The sequence below is a fragment of the Cydia pomonella genome, chromosome 16, assembly GCF_033807575.1.
Source record: "Cydia pomonella isolate Wapato2018A chromosome 16, ilCydPomo1, whole genome shotgun sequence".
Lineage (NCBI taxonomy): Eukaryota > Metazoa > Arthropoda > Insecta > Lepidoptera > Tortricidae > Cydia > Cydia pomonella.
In genome coordinates, this window is record NC_084718.1 from 9,124,121 (window position 1) to 9,151,742 (window position 27,622).

Sequence of the window (27,622 nt, forward strand, 5' to 3'; positions counted from 1 at the left end):
CATTTACAAACCAACTATTGGCGAAATTAAATGAATGTTTATAATATTATCATTACATTATATTAATCATTCATTCATTCATTCAGTGTCACTTCTTTTTAGGCGCGTATTACACATTAAGGCTGTTTCAGACAGATCTTAATTAAAGATCGGATTGTCTATGGTTTTAGATTTTTTTTCGATCAAAATGTAAATGGCTCCAATTCCAGTCATAACCTACAATTCTTGTGTTTGACTTTCCTCGTAGTCGAAATGAAAAATAGAGTGTTTAAGTCGTCTCACTTCGTTCGAGCGCCAAAATATCTCGGGTGATATGGGTCACTTTCCACCCTTGGTTAACAATCTCCTATTACTAAATCCCGTCTTACGAACGCGATGACGGGCTTATGTTCTTTTTGGGATTGCCTATTAATTTTGGTTGTTTTTTGTTTTCGTCAGTGGGCGTCGACTGCAAGCGGGAGACCTCTAGCCATTTGTGTCCGAAATCTTCCGACAAGGTCGACGGATAGTTCCCTTAAAGATGGTCTCTACCACGAGTACAAGAAACATGGGAAGGTGGTGTGGGTGAAGGTGGTCGGTCAAAACGCCGACCGATACGCAGTGGTCCGTTTTAAGAAACCGTCCGACGTAGAGAAGGCACTCGAAGTGTCTCAAGATAAGCTTTTTTTTGGGTGTAAGATCTCAGTGGCACCTCACCAAAGTTGCGATGAAGATGCGGATTCGGCCAAACCTTACGAGACTGATATTGATGAATACCATCCGAAGGTCAGTATTTTTTATCCTTTTGACAATCTTTAGTATATACTGGGTTCACCACACCTTTTAATTGGTAGGACCTGTGGTATCTAAATATGGGTAAGTAAAGAAACATATACGTACTTATGGTATATTCCATAGAACATATAAACTCTAATAGTATAATATTTAAAAGTATATAATTCACTAAGAATAACGATTTTAACGAATAACAACGAAAAATATAATTTCATAATCAATAACACCCTTTAAGTACACTATCATGTATGATAAAATTCATGTAATATAATGTTGAATTAATATAACTTTCAAAATATATAACAAACATTACCAATAATAATCTTAAAAAGTAACACACTAATAAACGCCTTACAATTTTTGTCTCATTTGCATAAACCATGTTTTTTTTTTAAATTCCCCAACAAACTTTTCTCTATTCCGTCTATTCTCTCTATTAGGTACCCATATTTCTCTCTATTCCCCAACAAACTTTGTCTCTAAAATCTGTAGGGTTATGAGTAGAAACTAAAGTATTAAACAAAGGGTTTTATTTGAAAATCAATAAAAAAATAAGTCAGTTCAATTAGCTCGCAGTTCACCTAACACGCTCCTCCTCGCTTCGCTCGTCGTCGCACCTATCTATACTCTGACAAAAAATACTCTTCCGTGGCAGTATCTACACGCTCTGCTGCTTTATATTCAAATATTATTTAAAATGTTGTTCGACCTTTTGATATGTAGGTATACTAAATGTAGATTACTTCAAACGGAATTATTTCTTATGCTCGTTAGGCGCAACAATGATATATTTTATGTATGTTATATCATTATGAGCTTATACTTTTTGAAAATAAACAATTCGTACATTGTACTTAACGTTATTATACGTTATTAACGTTTGTAAAGTAAAATTATACCAAAAGTGCGTATACGTTTCATGACGTACCCTCTATATCTAGTTGGTACGCAAATGCGTCGCGCTTGCTTGAAAGTTCCCTCTCATCTTTATTTCGATGATATAGGAGGCAAACGAACAAACGAATCGCTTGAACGAAGGACTTTAAAATGTTGGATACATTTCGTTCCTACCACTGTAGGTGTTTAGTCACTACTAAAGAATTTAATAGAACAGGTATTAGATTTTGCTTGATTCAATCACGATCTTTTAAGTTATTCTTGTTGATTTAATGAACACTAATATTGCCTTGATTGTTAAAAAGTTCTATTACTTGTTGCAGGCGACTAGGACGTTATTTATTGGTAATTTAGAAAAAGATGTAACGCAACAACAATTGAGAGACAAATTCAAACACTTCGGACGAATAATAGAAATCGATATCAAGAAAGGGAGCGGCGGAGGCGCGGGCTACGCGTTCTGTCAGTACGCGTCAATATCAAGCGTGGTGGAGGCCATCCGTGCAATGGACGGCGAGTACGTGGGCGGCTCGCGGGTCAAGCTGGGCTTCGGCAAGCCCGTCGCCACCACCTGCGTGTGGGTCGACGGGCTCACCGAGCACACCGAGAAACAGGTGCGTAACCCATATTACTCATTTGCACTGTGTAAGCCTCTCAAAGAGAAACATGATCACCTTTTAATACTGTATAATAAAAATCCAAACATATTAACAAGCCGGTTTTAATTATATCGACTGGTTATAAAAAAAATCTAAATCATATTAAAATGTAAAAGGCGTGTTCGAGTTTGCGCCTTTTGTATTCAACCATACCTTACCTATTTTTTTGGTTCAGCGTCTTCTGAAACTATTTCAATTACTTTTACTTTTTACTACTTTATTACTTTTACTTTTTTATACTTTGATTATGAAATTGAAGAGTGATAGAAATTTGAAATTGTAATAAATCGCTGCATGATTTTTCTAATGTTAATAATTAATTCAAATTTTGCATGCTACACTAAGCAGGGTATGGTTGAACTAAAATATATTACTATACACCTTTGTAAACCCATATTCAGCAAATAAATAAATACAAATACAAATTAAATTCAATTCAATTTATTTCTTTCAATAGACAACAATGATCCATAATGGTTAGTAACATTTAAGATTTAAAACTAAGTGGTAGTAGAACAAATACAAAAAGCGAACAGTATAGCAACAAAAAAAAAAACAATCACCTGGTAGCGGTCATGAAACACTCAAAATGTCGCACGACAGGTGAGTCGTATCGGCCCGCTACAGTAGCCAGGATGGGGTTGGACCTGGCCCGCACTCTCCAGATCAACGAGGCGAGGCAATCCTCTTTCGTATTATGGCATAGTAGTCATCTGTGCGAGCTTGTGCAAACATGCCTGATGCGCTGCAGAAACGGGGCAGCCCCAACAACATCCTAAAACCATTGACGCGAAGTTATTTTGACCTGTTGGCTACACCGTGCAAACTTCCTTATTAGCATGTTGCATCGGACCGCCAGTGCCCTGCGCTCCCGTTCTATATCTAATTGGTCTTTAAGGTTTTGTAAGGCTTTTTTTCTTAATTTGACGACCCTATTTAGGTATGTATACCATATTGAAATGTATTTTCACAATAGTTATCATGTTTTTATTTGAATATTGAATCTCATAGAAACACTACTTTTCAGTGCTTGGTTTCCTGACTGAGTCTTCCTGACTATCCAAATAGAAAATGGTCGTATAATCTAACTTATTGAAAAAAAAAATATATATATTGTATCTCCTTGGATTTCACGGGCCTATAAATCCCGGTCTTTTGATAGGCTTGCGTGGGGATATAGATCCAACACGTAGAGCCCCCTTGGAGAGCTCTAATGTTTTTAAATATTTATTATTTACATAGTTTTTCTTTCATACGTATAATACTCTGTATCTTTAGGTATTTAAATAAAAGTATACAAACAATTTGTTCATTTTCGGGTAGTTAAAACATTTATTGGTTAACCGACCAAATACAAAACCGCCTGTATGTGTCACTGAACGACCTGACTTTAACCTAGATTATTTGATCATGTAATGTTTTCATCTACCCTCAATTGGCTTAAGGAGTCTTTTGAGGGTAAATTTTATTTACTTTTATTTAAATACCTAAAGATACAGACTATAGTTACGAATTTATTGAAAGCGTTTTCAATAAAAAGACACGTCAAGATTGTTAACCTTCCTTCTAATGTTAAAAAAAGGAAGCATAGTAATGAAACGAGACGAATTATTTAGACATCCGAGGGTAGCAGTTCAAAAATTACAAAACATGAAAATCTGTTGAAGCCAGAACGATAGGGGATGGATCAAGGCAATTTTTTATTTGGTTGGTTAACTAATAAATGTTTAAGTACCTGAAAATGTAAAAAAAAAAAACATTTTCTTACATTTACCTACCTAAAGAAGTACACTATAGACACATCACGTGTTATGAGCATGTTTACTTTTTACTTATAAGAAGAGATTTATTTCTCGAGTTCTCGAGGCATAGAGTTTTTTTTTCCCGCCTCGACGACGGACATATTTCTCGAGAATTCTCGAGCAGAAACCCTAGTATCTGGTCATAGTTGAAATGGCAGTAATCTGATATGATGTGGATTGGTTTTAATTAGTTTTTTTACGTTTATAAACTTAGGTCTTACTGTTTCTACAGGCTGTTATAAGAATTTTTCCCTCTGGACACGTGGTCCTACTACCCTTGTCCTACCGATCGGACCACATGAACTTTTTTTTCCGACTGGTCCGATTAACCAATCGGACTATGGAAACTAATATTTTAAATTAGTTTATTTTTATTGTGCCCTACATTTAATTACTTTTTAATAAATTTACTGATTTACTTTATTTGTGCATGAGAGATATCTGATTTTGAACAAAAATATACTATACGTAATAAACAAAGGTTTACTATCAAATATTAGTCATAAAAGTGTCTTTAATCTCCTTATTTTCGGGAAATTACCATACCGACTTATTTTAAAATTCACAATCAATAATTTATCCATTTACCTAAATAATCTCTTATACATAACGATTTAATAAGAAGAGCATCAATTACCCTACTTTCGGGAAATAACCCTATCCAACCGACTGGTCATACTCCTGTTCCGCAGAAATTGAAATATCGTGATTTTACGTACAGTCAAGTGCAAAAATATGTATCGAAAGAATCGTCTCATAAATATGGTGCTACGCTCTTATTACACGGGAATAAGATGCAATGGGACATATTTTTGAGTAAGATGTGTACACCCATATTTTTACACTTGACTGAACGATAACATGATAATTGATAAACTTACTTATGAAAAGTTATAGCATATCTACCTATTTATGACATAGAGTTCCTGAACAATCAAGACTTTGTTACTGCCACGCAGTCACCCGTTAGAATCATCACTTGTCTAATTATTTTATACATAAAGAGGAAAGAGGATTTCCCCATACAAACGTAGTCCCCATTTTCCTCTCTGGATATTGGCATTATGGAAAATATTTTTACATAATTTGATGTATATTAACTATTGCTATACCCCTACCTTTGCCTTTTTTCAATTTTTTGGTTATTGTAAAAATTAGGACCGAAAAACAGATTTCATACAAATTTTGAAATGCTTCTAAAGGCCGAGCCACACCGCTTATGTGCGGAGCACGTGTACGTCGACGTAAGCGTAAACTTGCACAGCACCCCTGTCACACCGGGTTACGCGCACGTCACGCATCGCAAATACTACAGAGTGCTGCACACGCCACGCAGGCGCACGATGCAGCTCTGACGTGCGTGCATGCTACGTGCACATCCGTCGATATAAATTTGCGTATTCGACAAGAGTTTATCGGGCGAAGAGGAAGCACTCCTCTTACTTTTAACACAAAATACTCCTGCGACTCCTTCGTGTTATTATACTCACGTTAAAAACGCACGCATGCTGTTTGAACAATTTTGACAGAATTATATACGGCGACATGATGGGAATGATATCAAATGAACTTAACTCGAGTCAAAACTTGCCCGAAAATATGAAGGCAGTGCATTAATTCCTTTGCTTCGTACTAATGCAAGGTCACCTATTTAATGCTGCTATTGTAATTAGAGAAATTGTCTCATATTTGAATCGAGGTAATTGAGAGTACATCACTTTATTCATCGCACAATAGTTCACAATACATAAACAAAACGATAAGGTCTATAACGAAATCAATGCATAGCTATTAGCTAAGTTGCTCATATGTTTATTTTAAGACTGTTTGTTTCTCAATAAATAAATAAAGAAAACCTTGTATTCCAATAGTACCTAAAATCAATTTGTTCCCACAGTACATATATTTTCATAATTAGTAGGAACGTATTTTTTGTGCTTTATGTTGTAAATACATTCATATCGACGAACGAGTTCAATTACTTTTTCTTTTATCACTGAATCCGTATTAAAAACCAGTACGCGCACCGCCCGAGTTGTAAATAAATACAAGAGATCTGCGCGTGTACATGCACAGCACCTATGTAGCACCGAGCTGTGCGTGTCCGAACCTGCTGAATTCGCCCTCTCGTAGGGAACGCTGTTAAACTCAACGCATCACTGGACGCAACGGAGCGACGGTGCCGCTCCGCTGCGTGCACGCATGCATGCAACACGCAGCCGATTCGTCTCGTCGGAGCTCCAATGCGTGTACATCACGCGCACGCGCACGTCACGCTTATCTCACGCAAGCGGTGTGTCATATCTTATGAAAATTCTTAGTTTGCAACGCAACGGGATGCGCACGTGCACGGCTACGCACACGCAACCGGTGTGGCCTGGCTTTAACTCTAATATTAATAATTAAAAAAATTAAACGTAGGGGCGTAGCGGATTGATATAATACAAATTTAGTCTTTTTTTTTCAATAACGTAATTATCTAGAGAGGAACATGAGGACTACGTTTGTATGAAAAAGCGGCCAAGTGCGAGTCGGACTCGCCCATGAAGGGTTCCTTTATGACGTATTAAAAAAAACTACTTAAACTACTAGATCTCGTTCAACATTTTACCACTTTGGACACACATTTTACCACTTTGGTAGTGTCTCTCGCGCAAACTATTCACTTTAGAAAAAAATTATATTAGGAACCTAAATATCATTTTTGAAGACCTATCCATAGATACCCCACACGTATGGGTTTGAAGAAAAAAATTTTTTTTTTAATTTTATGACGTATTAAAAAAAACTACTCACTAGATCTCGTTCAAACCAATTTTCGTTAGAAGTTTGCATCGTAATGTATATCATATATTTTTTTTAGATTTTTCATTCTGTTATTTTAGAAGTTACAGGGGGGGGACACACTTTTTTTTACTTTGGGAGGTTCTCTCGCGCAAACTATTCAGTTTAGAAAAAAATGATATTAGAAACCTTAATATCATTTTTGAAGACCTATCCATAGATACCCCACATGTATGAAACATTTTGGTGTACCTTCTCTTTTTAACCGTAGGATATACTTAGACGTTATGTTTTTGTTTAAAATTCTAAAAAATATTATTAATTGTCCTAATCTACTAAGATTAGTTACTTTCAGTTGTCCGCATCACCCCTTACGCCCTCGATCGCTGTTTCATATTAGTTTTTCGGTCAAAAACTATTCCAGGCATACCTTTTTCAGACGAGTTCCTAGTTACTATAATCAAAATCTATTCGAAGTAGATTGTTTTCAAAATTCGTTGGCTAGTCTAAAAGATATAGTTAAAAGTAAGTTGTTTTAATATATAAGTACAGATATCAGTTATTTTTTCTATCAGATTCAAAAATTTGCATTAAGTAGCTATATAACTATATTTATATCAGTTAACATAATTTATAATTTATGAACCTCCAGGTCTTTTTGTTGTATTTTCCTTTTGTTGTGGTACATCGTTTGTATTGCATTGTTGATATGTTTATACGACTGTTTGGTTTCTAAATAAATTAAAAAAAAAAAAAAAAAATGTATGGGTATGTTGAAAAAAAAATTTTTTTTTTAATTTCATGACGTATTAAAAAAAAACTACTTACTAGATCTCGTTCAAACCAATTTTCGGTGGAAGTTTACATGGCAATGTATATCATATATTTTTTTTAGATTTTTCATTCTGTTATTTTAGAAGTTACAGGGGGGGGGGGGGGGACACACTTTTTTTTACTTTGGGAGGTTCTCTCGCGCAAACTATTCAGTTTAGAAAAAAATGATATTAGAAACCTTAATATCATTTTTGAAGACCTATCCATAGATACCCCACATGTATGGGTATGTTGAAAAAAAAAAAAATTTTTTTAATTTCATGACGTATTAAAAAAAAACTACTTACTAGATCTCGTTCAAACCAATTTTCGGTGGAAGTTTACATGGCAATGTATATCATATATTTTTTTTAGATTTTTCATTCTGTTATTTTAGAAGTTACGGGGGGGGGGGACACACATTTTACCACTTTGGAAGTGTCTCCCGCGCAAACTATTCATTTTAGAAAAAAATGATATTAGAAACCTCAATATCATTTTTGAAGACCTATCCATAGATACCCCACACGTATGGGTTTGATGAAAAAAGATTTTTTGAGTTTCAGTTCTAAGTATGGGGAACCCCCAAAATTTATTGTTTTTTTTCTATTTTTGTGTGAAAATCTTAATGCGGTTCATAGAATACATCCACTTACTAAGTTTGAACAGTACAGCTCTTATAGTTTCGGAAAAAAGTGGCTGTGACAGAATCGGACATGACGAATCTATAAGGGTTCCGTTTTTTGCCATTTGGCTACGGAACCCTAAAAACGATTTCGCGCGGTCCCTCACCTTTTGTCTTAAGAGGAAAGTGGGCGATCGCGCGAAACCGTTTTCCAAGTTCCCATACAAACTTAGACTACAACAGTTTCGCGTTCCTAACTCTTATAATTACCAAAATAAAAAAAAAGTCAAATGCAGGTGGGGTATAGCTATCTTTAATATAGGTATATATTAATCAATTTGGTAAAATATTTTTCCACAACCTATAATCACCACAATATATTATTATATACCAGTGAGGAAAATGAGGACTATGTTTGTATGGAAAACCGGTCATCCACTATCCTCTTAACTTTTTCTATTTTCCTTTACTCCTATTACGACGTAACAATCGCTTGATGTTCTTTTTAATACATTCCAGTCTAGAAGCCGGTAATCTATTAATTCATGGTCCGTTTGAGTCGTTCCCTGCATCTGAGCTTTGTTACATTATACAGCAACGGGGTGTATTGAATTATGTTTCAAGGTCGGACCGTTCGTCCCTCGACGAAGTGATTTCAAGGTTAAAACTTATGCCGGATCTGGTTTAGCTGGATTAGATAGTTGGTTAGTTACATACAGTCGACGTCAAAGATATGTTTACACTTTTCGACTTAAAAAGAAGTACAAAGGAGTAAAGCTTGACGTACACACAAGGCAGGTGCGGGCGGGCGCGTAACCAAGCGGGCGCGCGCCGTGTCTATGCCCTTCACAGAGCGCGGGTCGGGTCGGCAGCGAGCTCGCGGCGCAGTTGAATGCTCGGCGGCGGGTACGACGTAGTCTGTGTTAAGGTACATTTTATTAGTAATAAAATACAACGTAAATGAAATGCGCGCCCGCGCCCTACTTGCAAACGTACGCCAAAAAAAAAAACCGCTCGTTACCAGAGGTCCGTGTGATGATGTTCATATAAAACTAGCTGAATATACGCGCTGCGCGCCTGTTTGGTCACGCGATGTGTGTGCGTCAAGCTTAAGGTGCAAAAGTGTAAACATATTTTGACTTTAAAATATACTGATTGAAATATCTATGTTAACTTCGAACTTGACCGTTTAGGCAACGCACGGTGTGAATTTTACACTTTACAAGCGCCTCTCACTATTTTAACGTGTTATATAAGTCACAATTTGTGTAATCATCTCAGTTTCTACACAACCTTTCAGTCTATATCAAAAGTTACGGTAAAAGCTTCTCTTGATCCTTAAGGTCAACCAAAGCCAAAACGTTAACCGAACCCAAAGCAAAGGTTCGCCGCGAGCGACCGCCGTTACGCACACGCACTCGCGCTGCGTTATAATATTAGAACGCTCTTTTGTGACTGGGCGTTACTCGTCCTCAGGTGCTAGGCGCGGTGTCGCGGTGCGGTGCGGCGACGTCGGTGTGCGTGGACCGCGCGGCGGGCGCGGCGCTGGTGCACTTCGAGCAGGCCGCGGCCGCCGGCGCCGCCGTGCGCGAGCTGCGCCGCGTTGCCGCGCAGGCCTCCGCCGCCGAGCCTGACCACCCGCGACTTTGCGTCGACTACGCTTCCCGAGAGTGCCAGGTCAGACTTATAGACCAGGATATCTAGAACTGTGTCGTATGCATAGTTATTAGACCGCAGTTATTGACTTACACCTTGAATTTCCCCCTTACAATTCTCATACATTTGCCATCGAAAACATCACGCCTAGTTCACAAATCGGACTTAAAGCTAGGTTTAGACGAAGCCAGTAATGCTCAGACAAGTCACCACTGGCGGGAATAGACAAGTGTTCTATTCCCGCCTGGCAGCCAGCGTTGGCTTGTCTTGAAAAACTGTTTAACAAGGCCAATAACAAGCTTCGTCTTAACTTAGGTTAAGTGATTATGTAAAGGCCGAGCCACAGCGATTGCGTGCGTCAACGTAAACTGAGACGTGCACAGTACCCCTGTCACACTGGGTTACGCGCAGGTCATGCACACGCCACGAAGGCGCACGGTGCAGCTTTGTCGTGCGTGCATGCGTGTGCACATTCGCCGGTATACATTTTCGTATTATTTCCTACTTTCTAAACGACTACCAATGTTCGACAGCAGTTTACCGGACGAAGAGGGAGCACTACTCTTACTTTAACACAAAATACTCTTGCGACACTACTTTCATGTTATTATACTCACCTTACAAAAGCTGCATGCTACTTGAACAATTTTGTCAAGATTATACACGGTGACATGATGCATGCGAATGATATCAAATGAACTGACATCGAGTCAAAACTTGCCCGAAAATATAGAAGCAAGGAGTCAAAACTTGGAAGGAAGTGCATTAAATACATTCGTATCGACGAACGAGTTCAATTACTTTTTCTTTTATCATTGAATCCATATTAAAAACCAGCACGCGCACCACCCGAGTTGTAAATAAATACAAGAGAGCTGCGCGTGTACACGCACAGCACCTATGCAGTGTCCGAACCTGCTCGTTTTGCCCTTTATAGGAAACGCCGTTAAACACAACGTTATCACTGCAGCGCGCTGCCGCTCCGCTGCGTGCACGCGTGTACGCAGCACGCAGCCGGTTTGTCTCGTCGGTGACACATGTTGAATTTTATAACAAAATCTTGTAAAATAGATAGCAAATGAGCAATTTATCGCAATAATGTGGTTATTAAAATAATATATGAAAATCTTCTTCTTCTGCCTCGCCTTTTTCCCGTTACGCGGGGTCGGCTTTCCCAATCATGCGACGCCACTTGCTCCTTTCCTGGGTGTCTTGTTCGTGGAGTCCCAACACCTTCATATCCTTTCGGACATTCGTCATCCAAGTTGTTTGGGGCCTTCCACTTCCCCTCTTTTTTGTAGCGATGGAAAGGCACTTTTTAACCACGTGATCGTCTGGTCTTCTCATTACGTGGCCGTACCATCTTAGTCTAGCCTCGGAAATTTTATGGGTTATTGGAGCCACTTTGAAACTCCCCCTTATATGCTCGTTGCGCACTTTGTCTCCAAGAGTAACCCCGCCCGACCACCGCAGCATACGCATCTCCGTTGTATGTAGCTTCTGCTCCATAGAGTAAGGCTGGCCTCACAGCAGTTTTATAAATTTTTCCTTTGGTCTTAATAGGCATTTTGGTATCACATAAGACTCCAGTTAGCGTACGCCACTTGCTCCATCCAGATGTCGTCCTGTGTATGATGTCCGCTTCAATTGTCCCATTTTCAGAGATAACCGAGCCCAGGTATTTGAAAGTTTTTACTTGCGGGAGGCGTATGCCATCGAGCTTAATGGTAGCGTTGATGGAACTATTTGGGTTAAAATTGCAGATCATATATTCGGTTTTTGTTCTACTGATGCGCAATCCATTGGTTTCTAGCGACTCTCTCCATTGCTCGAGGTGTTCTTGAAGTTCGTGTGGGTCTTTCGATATTAGGACTGCGTCATCGGCATACAAGAGGTTCCACGGTGTTGGTTTTTGTATTTTTGCAGTCAGATAATTCATCACTACATTAAAGAGTAATGGGCTTAGTTGTGACTACCTTGGTGTACACCTACTTTTATATGAAAGCTCTCCGAAAAGCCCGCTGGGCTTCTAACCCGTGTTTGTACATCAGTATACATGTCTTTTATAAGTCGAACATAGCATTCATGAACGCCGTGAGCTCTTAAGGCTTGCCATATGATTGTTCTCGGTACACGGTCGAAGGCTTTTTCAAGATCTATAAAGGCCATCATCACGTTCTCCTTATTTTCACGGGATTTTTCCATTACTAATCTAATAGCATGAATTGCATTTGTGGTACTCTTTCCCGGTGTAAAGCTAAATTGATTATCAGTTAATGTGATAACGTTTAATAGGCGTTCGCTTAGGATTCTTTCCCACATTTTGAGTGTGTGTGACGTCCGTTTTATCCCACGGAAGTTTCCACAGTCCCGGACATCCCCTTTGTTCTTATAGAAAGGAACAAGTGTGCTCATACGCCACATATCAGGCATTCTTTCATTATCATAACTTTGGCGTCAGGCGGCAACCGGCCATAAAAATCATAGCCAATCCAACATACCAATCATGAGACAAAGCACAAAATAATATATGGAAATGATAAAAAAATATAGGACCTATGTTTTTCATACTACAAGATGGGCTCTCGGTGACCGTGACGTCACGTTTGCTTATCGTTTTGTTGGGAGCGTTTCGCGAGTGAAGTACGATTGTCGAACTTTGACTATCATTTCTGACTTTTGTATTGCTTTAATGCAATGAGTCCCATATAGACACTTGATTCTAAAAACGAACCTGAACGATTGTTACCATTAATAAAAAAAATGGCATCTAGCCTATTCTTAGTTAACAACGCAACGGAACACGCACGTCTGCGAACATGTAAGCGGTGTGGCCTGCCCTTTAGTGTAATTGCACTAATTAATATTGGTATCAATTCAAAGGACGTTAAATTGCCTTTTCAGTGACATATTAGTCATGCACATTATGAAAAAAAAAAGCTGCACTTTAAGATCGAAGCAAGCCGCTTTGCATGGTGATAGCACAGATTATATAATAGTTCTTACGAACAGATACTTATCTCTCAAAGAAATCGCAAATACCTACCGTTTTAATACCTACACAAAAATACAATCGAGTGACCTTCAACGCGACTCACCGCACCGCGCGCACCGGCACAACGTTAGGATTGCCGACGCTTAAAAATGATTTTACAAATAAGTATGTACCTAATTAAACTATAGATACCTGGGCGACCGAGCTTTGCTAGGTCATAACTATTTATTGTAATATGGTGGTGTGTGATAATCTTAACTAAATTTTTTTACTAAATTAAACTTGTCTAAAACAATAAAAATTAAAAAATTATATATAAACTTGAACATATATAAAAAAAAGAACTAAAGTTAGTCACCGGGCGAAATTCGAACCCGTAACAATCGTTTCTAGCCGTCCACGTCTTAACCCGCTGGACTAGACGGACAGTGGCCGGCAACACGAAATTAGCGACCATATTCTGCGTCGAAAGAAAAACGCATGAAAACTCAAAAACATGCGTTTTCCCAAACATAAGACTAATCTAGATCGATTGTATACCCCTTTTGGGGGTTTTTACCTCCATATACCAAATTTCAGCGAAATCGTTAGAGCCGTTTCCGAGAAATATATATATATACAAGAATTGCTCGTTTAAAGGTATAAGATTCTATAAAAGATACCTAGATACCCACCTTCTTTAGTAGGTAACAAATATAATTAGTATTAATTGTCAAACTAGCATTTAAACTTGCCATTAGGTGTATAAAAGGATAGTATAATAACTATGAGCAAGATAAGTAAGTTAGGAAATAAAAAATACACAGAAAGCGAAATACAAGCTTAAGACTACTTCAACTTCAACATTTATTCAGCAAATAGGCCACAAGGGCACTTTTACACGTCAACATGGAATTTACATACAAGCAAAAACAAGCACATCAACAATTAAGTATAAAATACAATTCATTGAAAATATTAATGCAAACTACTTAAAGCATTATTGTTTAAAGAAAAAGTAAGTGGATTATTATTATTACTTAGAGATGTATAAAGTCTCTAAATGTCGAATTACAAAAAAATAACTCAAATAATAATACTAATAGAAACAAAAAAATATAAAAATAAATTCTAAAATTATTTAGAGGTGTAAATATCTCTAAATGTCAGAACTAAATGACTTTTATCAAATTATCCTTAGACATGTATAGAGTCTCTAAGAGTCAAAATTCCGGTCGTAAAAATAAACATGTGCCAAAAGACCGTAAAACTTAGGCTAATACCTATTTCAAATAGGTAGATTTAAAGAAATTCAATTCCACCTACGTAGCTTGCAAGTATTGTAATTAAAAATAATAACAATTAGGTGTACTCATATTGAGAATGTCTACTTACTTTCCTATCTATCGGAAGAGCAAAAACGATATTTTTTATTTAATAGCTTTGTCGTTTTTTCATCCATCCACATGACATACAAGCTGTGTTATTTGTTCGTGACGAAGACATTTTATTCCCATAAACTTTGGCATATTCAGCGCGCGGCGACGTGACGTGTGTGCGTGAGCGTGTGTGCTAACCAACTGGCTTGCTTTTGTACCGTGAACGGGACGAGATTCGTGTGAGAGTCAGAATCGCGGGTTTACCTAAATAAAATTAAATGAAAACCATACCATATTTTTGTACCTAATTTGTACTATTTAGTACTTCGTTTAAAAAAATTTGTACCTCACGGTACGTAAAGTTATCATCAAAAAACAGGTCACCCGCCATCCTGACAGTCAGAATGGCGGGTGTACTTTATTACGCTATGTTCCCGTGGTTATTGATAAATTCTATAAAAGCCAAATTTTTGTACCTTTTTTGTACCTTCATATTCAATTATAATACGAGTCATTTTATTTGTGCTTTCCCAGTTTTACTCATTTTATATTTTGCTTGCTATTACAATTTTGCAGGCGTTATAATTTTTCAAGTTATCGATTTAATTTTTAAGAAAAAACGCTAAGGTACAATTATTTTTATTACACCAGGATTTAGTACCTTTAATGTTTAATCTGTTAAGTTCAAATAACTCAGTAAATCATGTCTTAAAAAAGGCTAGGCGCCAATTCAAAGAAATCTTCCTAAGAAAAATCATTTTTAAGACATGATTTTCTGAGCTATTAGAACTTAACAGATTAAACATTAAAGGTACTAAATCCTGGCGTAATAAAAATAATTGTACCTTAGCGTTAAAAAAGGCAAGGCGCCAATTGAAAGATATCTTCCTAAGAAAAATCATTTTTAAGACATGATTTTCTATAAGATTCGGATGTGCACGCAGCATGCACGCACGACAGAGCTGCAGCGTACGCCTGCGTGGCGTGTGCAGCACTTTGCAGCACTTGCGTTGCGTGGTGTGCGCGCAACCCGGTGTGACAGGGGTGCTGTGCTCGTCTACGCTTACGTCGACGTACACGTGCTGCGCACGCAAACGGTGTGGCTCGGCCTTAAAAGTTGACGTTGGACTGCAATACATATGGCGATATCTATTTTAATTGGTAAATTATGTGGCACGATTTTTTTTTTGACTCCACACATGATACACGTTTCTTATGTGGCCGATGTATGACCAATGTGACCATACATTCCTGAGGCATGTTTAAATCTGATTCTGTTATTCAGTCATACTTGTTAAGGCTAATATTATATTTTCTTTATCAGGATGCGTTTTACGAGCAGTTAGAGAAACATGGCGGTTCAGCGGCGCTGTCTGGCACCGAGAGACTGAGTGGCGATGTAGCCACGCGATACACGTCGACACGTCACGATCCGCTACGGTTGGTTTCTAGTACCTCGTACCGTTGAAGTTTGAACTTATATCAACACGAAAAACTTACTTATTCGTTTAAACTTTGCATCTAATGTAGGTATGCGGAATAAAATTTGGAAAAAAAATCAATAATCAATTAGTAGGTGAGAAATAGTGGAATTAGGTAGATTAATTTAATGCCATCGACTCGTACGGGATTTTTGGCGCCACCACGCATGGTGCTTACGCCCATAAAAATTACCTGATTCATTGACGAAATATATAATACATTATATTATATCGTTACATGCCTATTCTTTCTCAATTTTTTAAAGTTCCAACTCTGTCCAAATTTTACTCAGCATAATATCCAGATTTTATAGAGCCTGCAGTGGTGGGCGCAGCGGAAACGTGCTTTTAACTCAAATATGCTGATTTCTAATATATCAGAGAGTTCTCGCATCCGACCTGCTATTTGTGTTTGCACCTTAACACTACTCTAAGAAACAATAGCTACAGTGGATGACTACGTGGACCCATGGATTATCACTATAGTGGTCGGGCTGACCTCTACTCTTCGCGTTTGGAGAAGACTATATGCCACAAATTCTTAATTCCTCTGACTAATGTCAAGTGACCATGCATGGAGTTCCTAGTTTGTGGCGCTAAGGTAAGGTAACCACTAAGTGAACTGCTGTGTATTACCTTTATGCTAAATTTAAACTGTGCTGATACGTAACTATGACTAGCCGTCAATGCATTCCATAATCTGTATAGAAAGACTACGTTAAAGGCTCGTGACTATTTTATTTCCAGTATGCATGTTAATAACCCACGTTTACCATAGATACGAGAGCTGCGGCTCGCGGTCGCGGGCATCGAGTTATGGTCGCGGCTCGTCGCGGACGCCGCGCTATTCTACGCTGGAGCACTATGATTCGTCCGACTACGCGACGGATCGACGATACAGGTTAGCTATTCATACTGACTACTATATCATCTCATACCTTATTGTCCTATTCTTATCTAGACGACGCCATTTAATAGTACATTACTACAGAGGCCGGGAAGTATTTAAGGGGTAACCTTTTCATAGTTATGAGGGCGGTAACCTTTTCACACCGAGGTATGTATAGAAATGTAGTACATGTAAAAAAGTTATTTAGTCATGCAGAAATCTTTATTGGGCATTATTTCTTAAACGGTGTGTCTTTAACGCAAAAGTAATATAATTTTCGTTCCCCTTTAATACCCCTATTTAATAATAAAAAAAGAAAAAAAAACAACAACAAAAACCTTTATGGGCTGTATCTCCTAAGCCTGTGTCACAAATATAAAGAGCAACTTCCCGGCCTAAGCCTGCCATTTTGTATGAAATTTTTCATTAAAGACCTCTCTAGTCGCGCTTAAGGACGTGATACTTCCCAGCGTAGTATGAAGAACATAATATCAATAGATATTTCATTGCGAACAGTATACATTTCGTTACACGTAGTGACTGCCCTCTGCTTATGTTGCTTAGTCTGTGTTGTTGACGCGAATCTGCATTCACCGGAAGACTGCCAGTTTTCTTCTACAACAAAGGCTAATTGATCTTCATATTGCAACGATTGACACATCTCTTGTGTGGTTGCAGGGTATATGATGAACTCGGTTCCAGTCCTCAGACGGAAGATGCACCTTACGAAGACAGACTACAGTCGGTAGTCGTCTCGCCGCATCGAGCGCGGAAACACCGTCGGGACTCGAGTCCAGAGGATAGAAAACATTCTAAGGTAAAGTGTTTAACCCTTTTCCAGGCATAGTACGATTTATCGACCACATACGCGGCAATAAAATTTCAACCTTAGCCATCCGATTTAAAGTTCAAATTAGATTGCACTTTCGTAAAATGTGACTTGTCTTCAAATGAATCATCAAAGCGGGATTTATTTAAATATATTTGATTTTTTTGAGAAAACCTTGTAGAATGGTGCGGCCTGGAAAAGGTTTAACATTTCAATCATTCCCCACTCTTTTTTGTATGGTTTATTTGTTTGAAGTAATCAATGAATACCGTCGACAACTCTATAAATCGACTCTCAATTTTAGGAACGGCATAGAAGCGCGAGCGGAACGACACGGCGGTCAAGATCAGGGTCACGCAGCGGGGTAGGGCTCCCGGGCACCGAGCGGCACGCCACGCGGCGGCGCCACCGGCGACGGCGCGACGGCTCCGAGTCGCGCGGCTCCCGCGCCGGCACGCCGCTGCGCGACGAGCTCGACGCCGCGCCCGCCGAGCCGCGCCGGCCGCCGCGCGAGCGCCCGCCGCTGCCAATGTCCCTGCCCCTGCCCAAGTTCGCCGCGCAGCTGCTGCGCTCCGCCGCGCCCGTGCCGCGGCCCTCCCCCGCGCCCGCGCCCGCGCCCGCCTCGCCGCCGCGCCCGCCCTCCGCCTCCTCGTCCAGCGGAGGCGAGGCGCCCCACGAGCCCTCGCTCGAGGAGCGCATCCGCAGCCTAGACGAGAAGTACGAGAAGTGGAGCGGCTCCCGCGCACTCACTGACGCGCCCGACCGCTCAAGGCTGCGACACCGCCTGCTGGACGTCGATATCAACGAGGTGAAGCCGTCGGACGTGGTGCGCTCGCTGCTGGCCAAGCGCTCTGTGTTCGACGAGGACTCCGAGAGGCTTGAAGGTGCAGTGCGCGCGCCCAGCCCGGCTTCCAGCCCGCGAGCTAGAGCGCCGCCGGTGGTCCCGCGCGCGTTGCGCTATCCGTTTCCGGTGCACCCGCCGCCGGCGCCCACCACTCCGCCCACCCCCGGGCCGGCGGCCGCGCCCGAGCCCGACTTGGACGCGTCCGACCGACCCGCGGACCCCCGCCTGAATAGGCCCGAGAGAACCTATCAGCCGGAAAGGTTAGGAAAGTTCAACGAGAGTGATTACAAGCTCGAGTCGAGGATCCGACTCAGGACACCCTCGACGGATAAGCCTCAATCTGATGCGAACGATAGGAAACTTTCACCAAAGGCGGACCCGGACCGAACCGATCTCGACGCAGAATCCTGGAAAGACGTTGACCGAAGAAAACGAGATTTCCTCTTCTCTACGAGGGAGATTGAAAGGAAACTATCCGTAGATCTAGATCAGGATGTCAAAGAAGGCTTAGAAAAAATTGTACACGACTATGAAACTAAAACGGAGATGAGTATACTATCTGATACACAAATTACTGATAACTCTGAAACGACCGGGGATAAACCGTTGATCAACAGGAAACTTGATCATGTTGATGATATCAAGGTCAAGCAATCTGATAGTTCCAATCTTGGCGAGGTTTCTAATTCATCAAACGCATCAGATAAAAATAGTGTTTCATTAGATGAACTATCTGACAAGAAACCAAATCTAGCTGATATAATCCCAGAGAAATTGGAATTTAAAATAAAGACAGAATCAACGATCGAAAAAGAAATTCGAACAAGTTTAGAAAACGAGAGTAAAATTGCTGATATACTTTTCCCACTTAAGACAGAGAGTGAAGTTAAAAAGGAAACGCCTATATCTAATCATATTAAAAAAGAAGTTTTAGAAGTTGAAGTTCCACAAAGTAACCATTTAAACAATTTAAATCATTCTATTAAATCCTCAAAGGACTTTTCAGATCTAAGTCAAGAACTGATCAAAGCAACTGAAAAAAATGGAAAAGAAAGATATAATCAAAACATCATCTTTGAAGCTATGCAAAACAACAAAAAATTTGAAAAAGAAAATATTGAATTTGGCAAATGCTTTGAAAAGGAAAAATATGGGATAAATTCGATTATTTCTGACGTAAATAAAGTTGCAGATATTGAAAAAAACTATTGAAGATCGCGTGAAAACTGAGCGTGACAGAACACGTCATAAAGATCGATCAGAAAAAGAAAAACACGAACACGGCAGAGATAAAATAAAGAATAATAGAAATGAGAGAGGATTGGAGAAACATGATAAGGATAAAAAAACAAAAGATGACAGTTGCACCGATAAACAATATGCTGATAAAGTGAAAGGAGAAAAAGACGGAGAAAAAATCGTCAAAGATAAAAGTGATAAAGAATCGGAAAAACTGAAGCATCATGAAGAAAAATCCTCTCGGCATGACCATCATAAAAAAGATAAACATGAAAAGGAAAGGAAAAAAGAGTGCGTGGAGATAGATGTTTTTGCAAAATCAAAAAAAGACGACAAGAGTAAATACGATAGGCCCAAGAAAGACAGTGATTTAAAACGAGACATTAAAAAAGAGACTGATACTAAAATGCGGAAGTCGTCCAGGGACGAGTCTTCCCGAGATTTATGTCGTAAGGATTCAACTGACTCCTCAACTTCAAGAGCATCACAAGAGTCAACTAAACTCAAAGAGTCTAATAGCAATGAAAATAAAGATGAAACAAAAACCAAATCAAAACTTCATAATGATTTGAATGATTCGATACCAAAACATAAATCTGACAAAGAGATGACACTAAAGTTTATTGATCCATTAAAGCTCAATCCAACTGTTAAACTAAAAGCTACTGATATAAAGGAAGAAAAAATTACCATAGAGCAATCTGTAAAAACTGAAAATTCCATGGAAACCACGTTTAAGAGCAAGCCAGAAATAACTGAAAAACAGCGACATTATTCTCTCGATTCACCTGGTTTTGATGCAAAACGAAAGGAGCGTCTGAATTCTTGTTCTAGTTTACCCTCTCAACTTGGAATTAAACGCAGGATGTCATCACAAGATACATTTGATTTTCTTAACGAAGATAATAAAAAAAGTAAAAACGAGAATAAAGGTCCGGAACGAAGGGACTCTAAAGATTCATCACGAAGTGATCGACATAAAACGACTAAATTTAACAAAGGCTATTTTGCCAAAATTATTGAAAGTAAAACAAAAGACGACAAGAAAACTCAAGTAAAACCGCCTGATGATGAATGGAAAGAAAACAGTGATATAAAAGATCAAAAACAACAAGATAAACCAAAACCACAACGAAAGAGTCCGAAGGGAGATAGTGAAGAAAAACTCAATAACAGCTCCGATACTCAACCTGAAGGATTACACAATGACCTGGATTTTCTTGCTACATTAGAACTTAGATCAAGTGAAGAAGATGAGAGACAAAAAGCTCTTCGAAAGGAAATGAAAGAAAAGAAACGCATTCAACAATTACAACAAATTCAGGAACTCGAAAAGATGAAACAACAAGATGGACTTGGGGATAAAAACAAAGATGACAAAAAGCAAAAACATGACGAAAAGAAAAAGGAAGCTGCTCGTGAAAAACGAATGTCTACTGATCGTAAAAGCAGAGACGACAAAACTGATAATCAAAAGCGGAAAAATCGTAAACTAACACAGAGCACAGATACTTCGGATTCTGATGAACCCAAGAAACATTCAATTTTTGACATTGTTGACGAAGGACCGACCTACATATCGATGTACGACAAAGTCAAAGCGCGCTCGTGCAAAAATATGCAAAAACAAGAAGAAGAAAAGCGACAAGAAAAGATCAAAGCCAAGTTTAGCCAATTAAAGCAAAGTCGCGCTAAACGAGAGGAAAAGAAGAGATCAAGTTGGGATGAAGATGAAGACAGTGACTCTGAACATGAAGGTGGAAGAAGAAGACCGCAAAAGCTTTCAATGGACAGTTCTTCTGAAGAAGAACAGGGCTCTTTTCAAAGTACGAAGCGCGAGAAGTCGCGATCTTTTGATTATGATCGTAAACAAGTTAGTGAATTTTTGAATATCCCTAGTACTGAAGAAGACACACAAAACAAACTGTCCCGTAAAAACTCGAGATCACGTATAATGTCAGATACATCTGATGACGAAATGTCTAAGAGAAGAAGTGTTAGTAAAAGTCCAAATTTCCACAACGAAGTTAAAAAAGAGCGACTATCTGACTCAGAGTTACTTAATAGTAGGAAAGATGATAGTGTAACTGTCATCGAATCAAGCTATGATAAAATAAAGAAAACCTCATTAGTGCAACTCTTTGGCAAGAGTGATAGTGACGACAGCAAATTGAAATCTAGTCTAGGGACTGAAAACGAGTACAAACCGTTTTTTGCTCCAAATTGTAATGATATTTCTTCGGAAAGCGAGTCGATGGCATTGCACAGGCATTCTGGAGAAGTCCGTAAAAAACATAAAAAACGTCAAAAGAAACACAAATTCTCTTTTTCTGATGATGACACGAAAGGTGAAAATAATGACGGTAGTTCTAAACACAGACATTCGGATAAAGTTCGACGTCATAGCAATAAAAAGGAGAAAAGGAAAGACAAATTACGCGACAGTGTTGAAGGTGATGAGAGTCGCGACGAAAAAAATAAATCTAGAAGGAATAAAACTTCGCTCAACAACTTCTCTGATATAATCTCGGATTGCACATCAAATAATACTAAGAAAGAAGGCAAAATGGAAGATATTTTTGGTCCATTGTCTGATGAATCGGATAAAGAATCGAAAGGAAATATACATAAACAAAACTCTTTACTACATGACTATGACAGCGCCATGTCCGTGTCAAATGACAATATGAATAAGCTGACATCCGATGAGACAAGACAAAGAGAAAAGGATGAACTAAAACGCAAGCGAGACAAAAAACGAAAGGAAAAACGATATTTTTCGAAAGAAGATGAGACCAGTTTAGATGTGGATGCTGTCAGTAAAGCTATTGAAGCGAGGCTATTTGCAGAAGCAGTAAATGATGAAGATACTTGTATCCCAGCAGCGTCGCCCTTGGAAAATTTATCTAAGAATGAACGAAATGACGTAAACTACATGGATGAAGACTTAGTAATCGAAACGGGCATTAGTGAATGTACTGATAATATGAAACGGGATTGTAGAGAAAAGAAAAAGAAAAAAAAGAGAAGCAAAGAAGAACGTCAAATTAGAAAAGAACATCATCTGTTTCACAATCATAACAAAATTGACAAGTCAGATCAAATTATTTGCGTTAATTCAACCATAACATTATCACCGAAAACGTTATCTGAGATTCCTATGCCAACCGACCCAGAATCAACATCAGCTACCAACAAATCTGATGACTGTGTTCTGTCTGATACACACAGCTTGCCGAGGTTGTCAGATAGTCCAGTAATTGTAATTCAACCAGATGATAATGCTGATACAAAAAGCAGTAGCTCTACATGCGATGAAATGAAACTAATGTCTAATGATTTCCCCACCATAGAAATTGATAAAATTCCAATGCCCGTGACTATTGAGCCAATGGTTCAAGATATTGGCGAAATACCTTTACCTGAAGATCCGGAACCCGTTAAACATACAAATAAAACCGATAACGTAACTCCTTCATTTACACCCATAGAAACCGACGTCAGTGAGGATGCTGTACGAAGTATTTCCAATTTAGAAAAAGAACTTGGCAAGAACAACGACAAGACGGATGTACTTACTTGTCCAGTTGAAGAGAAAGTTACGGAAAAGCCCAGGGCTATTATTTCTCAGGAAGAAACTGCTGATGCCGTTGCAGCACTATTAGGGGAGAGCTTTGGAGAAAAAGAAAATTCATTTACTTATGAAGAAAACGAAAATAACTCTACACATCAAATTGAAATTGAAAGTGCTAATATGGAGAGTGAAAATATACCCGAAGAAGATGCAGAAGAAATGAGACAAGCTGTCCAAAACTTGAATGCCAGCGAAATGGAGAAACCTGATACACCTGTTTCTGACAATGATCTTAACGACCTTTTAATCGACACTGACACGGAGGAAGCCGAGGAAACTGCACAAGACGCTATCGAGAGGTTACCAGTGAATATAATTGCAACTAATCAATCCCTAAATACCAAAACCGCTCAGTTAACAGTTTCTACTGGCGTTACTTCTGCGACTTCTAATGTAATCATTTCTAAACCAATACAGACTATGCCTGTTTCGGAACCAAACGAAACTAAGGCCAAAGCAAGCGAAGCCGAAAATAAATTCTCACAAGTAAAAAGAGAACCTACCCATCTAATGACGTCTACGGCTACTCCTGTGATAACATCTTGGACACTGACAAATAATAAGCTCATTGAACCACATATTTTAAATATACAGCCAAATAAAATCGTGGGAAGAGATTTAAATGAAAACAAACCTCGCCATATAACAGCTAATATAGTGCAAATAAAAGCTCCTCATAGCCAGAATTTACAAATCAACAACACAAGACCAATCATTTCTACTAACAGGATGAGTGCTCCATATCAAGTAATAAATCATGTGATTCGTCCTCAGGCAAATATGCAACCACCTACAATAAAAATACCGGAACCCCACATATTATATCAAAAGCCGCAAGGCATAGTCATATCACCTAGACTATCAAATGATCCTCGTGTGCAAAGTCCGAAGGCAAGTCCACAAGGCCGAGATGGCATGACATCGCCACGACTCGCAAATATGACAATTTTGAGTTCTTCTCCCCAGAACTTAAATGTTGGGATGGCATCTCCTAATACTATACAGCAAAGATCTCCAGGTCAAGTCACTGTAGTAAGAATGCAACAACCACCTTTAAGTCCCATTCAGGGAGTGCACATACAACATGGTGCTCGCACAATGGTCTCTCCTAACCGACCGAATTCTGTGTTAGTACAAACTCAAGGAGCCCCAATACATTTCAATCGATTACCTGTCACGCCAGTGTTAGCACCAATTTCCAAACAAATAAATGTAAACAACGTTGGCCATAATAAAGCAATTGGAGTTAACACATCTACGTTGCTTCATCAACATAAAATTATTACAGAAGATGGAAAAGGCGATCAAAGAACTGGACCCGATCATAGCAATACGAAAATTATTTTGTCTCCTACACATTTACCACCAAGCACTAATCCTACAGTAATGGCCCAGAATCGCCTTATATCGTTGCAAAATATGCATGGTGCAACTATTAATTCACCTTTAAATATTTCTAACAATAAAGGAATTATCGCCAATGTGAATCATATATCTGAAAAGCGGGAAAATTCAACGCAGAAAGTCGATCAACATAATCATGTGTCATTTGGAACAACTCCGGTTTTACACGTCAGTGGAATAAATCATACATCAGCGTCTATAATTCAGAATCCGTCGAAGTCAGTGATGTGTACAATTCAAGAAACTACTGTGAGTAGAGGGCTCGGGTCAAATGTAATTCATACTATCACTACGCCCAGAGTGTTAACGTCAGCACCCATTACAAATGTTATTAAAATAGACTCTAACAAACCACCTGCTTCAGTATTATCAATGGCCACTATTCGACCACCGACTGTGCTTACAAAATTAGAATCTGCCAATACCGGTATTACAACTAGCACCCTTACTAATGTCGTGATGACGCCATTGTTATTAAAAACGAGTAATGCTCCTAGTATTCCCCGAATAAACATAAAAAGCGATATGAGTAGCGATGTTCATTCCTCAATGATAATCCAAAATCATTTGACTCGTGACAAAGTAGAAAAATTAAACGATAAAGAAATAAACTGCAAACCTGTAACGACCTCAAGCGATGTGCAGGAGAAACAAAAAGATATATTATCAGCTAAACTACCAAGCACGCCTATAGAACTCAACGCTAAATGCGAAACTGATTTTGAGGAGTTATTAAAAGACACTACTAATGAGATTAAGGTAACCAATGACCCAGAAAAGAAGTTAGAAATCAATGTAGGGAAAACTGTTACATTATTCACTCAAACTCGTGAGAGACGTGACAGTATTGAATGTAACAAGGACATGCAAAGACCTGACGTCCTCACTCCTGAATCAACTGCCTCTGAGGGGTCTGTGAGTTCCCAAAAAGAGACAAAGCTCTTCAATGATATTATTGACAAAGAACAGACGAAAATTGGTACCCAGGAATCGCCCATCGATAAGAGCTTAAATGAAATAAAGAAAGAACCATGTGAAGACGCAAGCGAGATGACCAAGAAAGTCAATCCAACAAATAACATCTTTAAAGCATCGGAAAATTTGTCTACATTTCCTAATACTAATAAAATCGTAGAAGGAAATAAACTTTCATCGCTCCTTTTACAAGAACCTATCGATAACCAGATAAAAAATAATGACGAGAATGATTCATGGAGTGCCAAAGACGTGAATATTGAATCGGTTATCAAGAAAGTTGATTCTTTGTGCAACGAACCATTTGAAGACAAGAAAGATGAAGTTAAATCTGAGATAGGTATACAATCAAAAAGTAGTCCCAATACTTCCAATTCTTCAATTGAGTCCATGCCCCTGCCTACTCTAGAAACTATTAAACCTATGGACACTGAAATAGTTACAGATATGACAGATGGCTTAATGAATACAGAAAAAAATACTCCCAGTAAAAGAGGCGGCCGTAATATTAGGGGCAAACGATATGATAAGAAATTGGACAGAGTGCAAACTCGGCAGATCTCCAAGCCCGCTCGGGGAGGAGCGGCAGCCAAGCGAGGAGGTAGAGGTAGAACAAAGGTCGACAAGAAAATAAAAAATGCACTCAACACTATATCTAATAATATGCCCGGAGATGTATATGACTTTCATGAAGACTCTGGAGATGAATCTGCAACATCACCTAATAAAGCTGAAGCTCGTCCAAGACTAATATTAACAATCAAAAGTCCATTGGGTCATTCAAATGCAATCGCTACGTCAACTCTTAGTATTGGACAAAAAGAAGCGCTGAAAAATACCGAAAAGACAGTAAATAAAGATGAAAAACCGGAAGACTTTGTTTCACCATCTCCGAATACACGGAAATCTAGACGGTTACAGGAGAAAGACGTTCAACGTAGTACAGTTGATGACGTGATAGACGACGTTATAAAGGGTGGAACTACATCGACAAAAGCTGCCAAAGAGCCTAATAAAAAGAGAGCGACAAGGCAAACCGGTGCCAAGACTAATCAGCTGGATAAAATAACCATAGCTGACACCAGAAAATCTCCTCGAGGTACGAAACGATCTCGAGGTAGAAGTCTTTCTTTCTCTGATGCGTCTATGGATAGCAGTGATGAAAAGGTGACCAAGAAAGATGACAACGTGAAAGATAATAAAATACCGAAACTAGCCGAAACTTCGGCTACGTCAAAGCCTGAAGTGGAAACTGAGGTCCCTAAGCCCGCTGTCTTGCCGGTTCATAACGCACCAGCCACCTCGATTGCATCGGCATGTCAACCTGTCGTCGCGAGCGCGTCAGTCCCGAACCACCTGCCGGTCGTCAACAACGCTCCCATTGTTCAGGGCTCATCGACCGCTTGCAAAGCTCCAAGCAACCCACCCGTCATCAACACTCCAGCGGCTAGTGGCTCGCTCGTCATCAACCCGCCCGCGGTCAAGCTGAACCCTCATCCCGCACCCACCCCCATCATGAAGCCACCGAAGAAGATGATATCGGAGAAGCTGGCCATCGAATCCGCCGCCACGGCTACCGCGGCTTCCAGCATGGAGAGCCAAGCGGACAAGGCGCCCGCGGTGGCGGACAAGCACGTCTTGCCACTGCGCGAGGTCCGCCAGGAAGCAGAGATGGCGGCCGCCACGGGCGAAGGCGACGCGTACGGCCGCCGGCCTGACGGAGCGCCCGGCGTGCCCGGTGTGCCCGGCGTGCCGGCCGCGCAGATGATGCCCGTGGGCGCCACCGAGGCCACGGACGAGCGCGTGCAGTCGCCCGCGCTGCCGCACCGCCTGCCCGGCTCGCACCGACCGGCCGATCGAGCCACACCTGTACTCATGAGGTTACCATTTCATATTTACCCATATAATCCGCGTAATGATACCCGGCATGGAATGACATGCTGATTGTGTAATAATGCAATTTG

At 39.5% G+C, this 27,622-nt stretch overlaps 1 protein-coding gene across 1 annotated transcript in view; it reads left to right on the forward strand.

Annotated features, from left to right (window-relative positions):
• The window catches only part of LOC133526103 (protein split ends), a 219,622-nt gene that overhangs the window by 152,703 nt on the left and 39,297 nt on the right, over window positions 1-27,622 (forward strand). Inside the window, 8 exon segments of the mRNA XM_061862566.1 lie at window positions 439-765; window positions 1,995-2,285; window positions 9,831-10,031; window positions 15,688-15,803; window positions 16,623-16,745; window positions 17,412-17,550; window positions 17,867-19,615; window positions 19,617-27,538. Coding sequence (XP_061718550.1) covers window positions 439-765; window positions 1,995-2,285; window positions 9,831-10,031; window positions 15,688-15,803; window positions 16,623-16,745; window positions 17,412-17,550; window positions 17,867-19,615; window positions 19,617-27,538 — 10,868 coding nt within the window.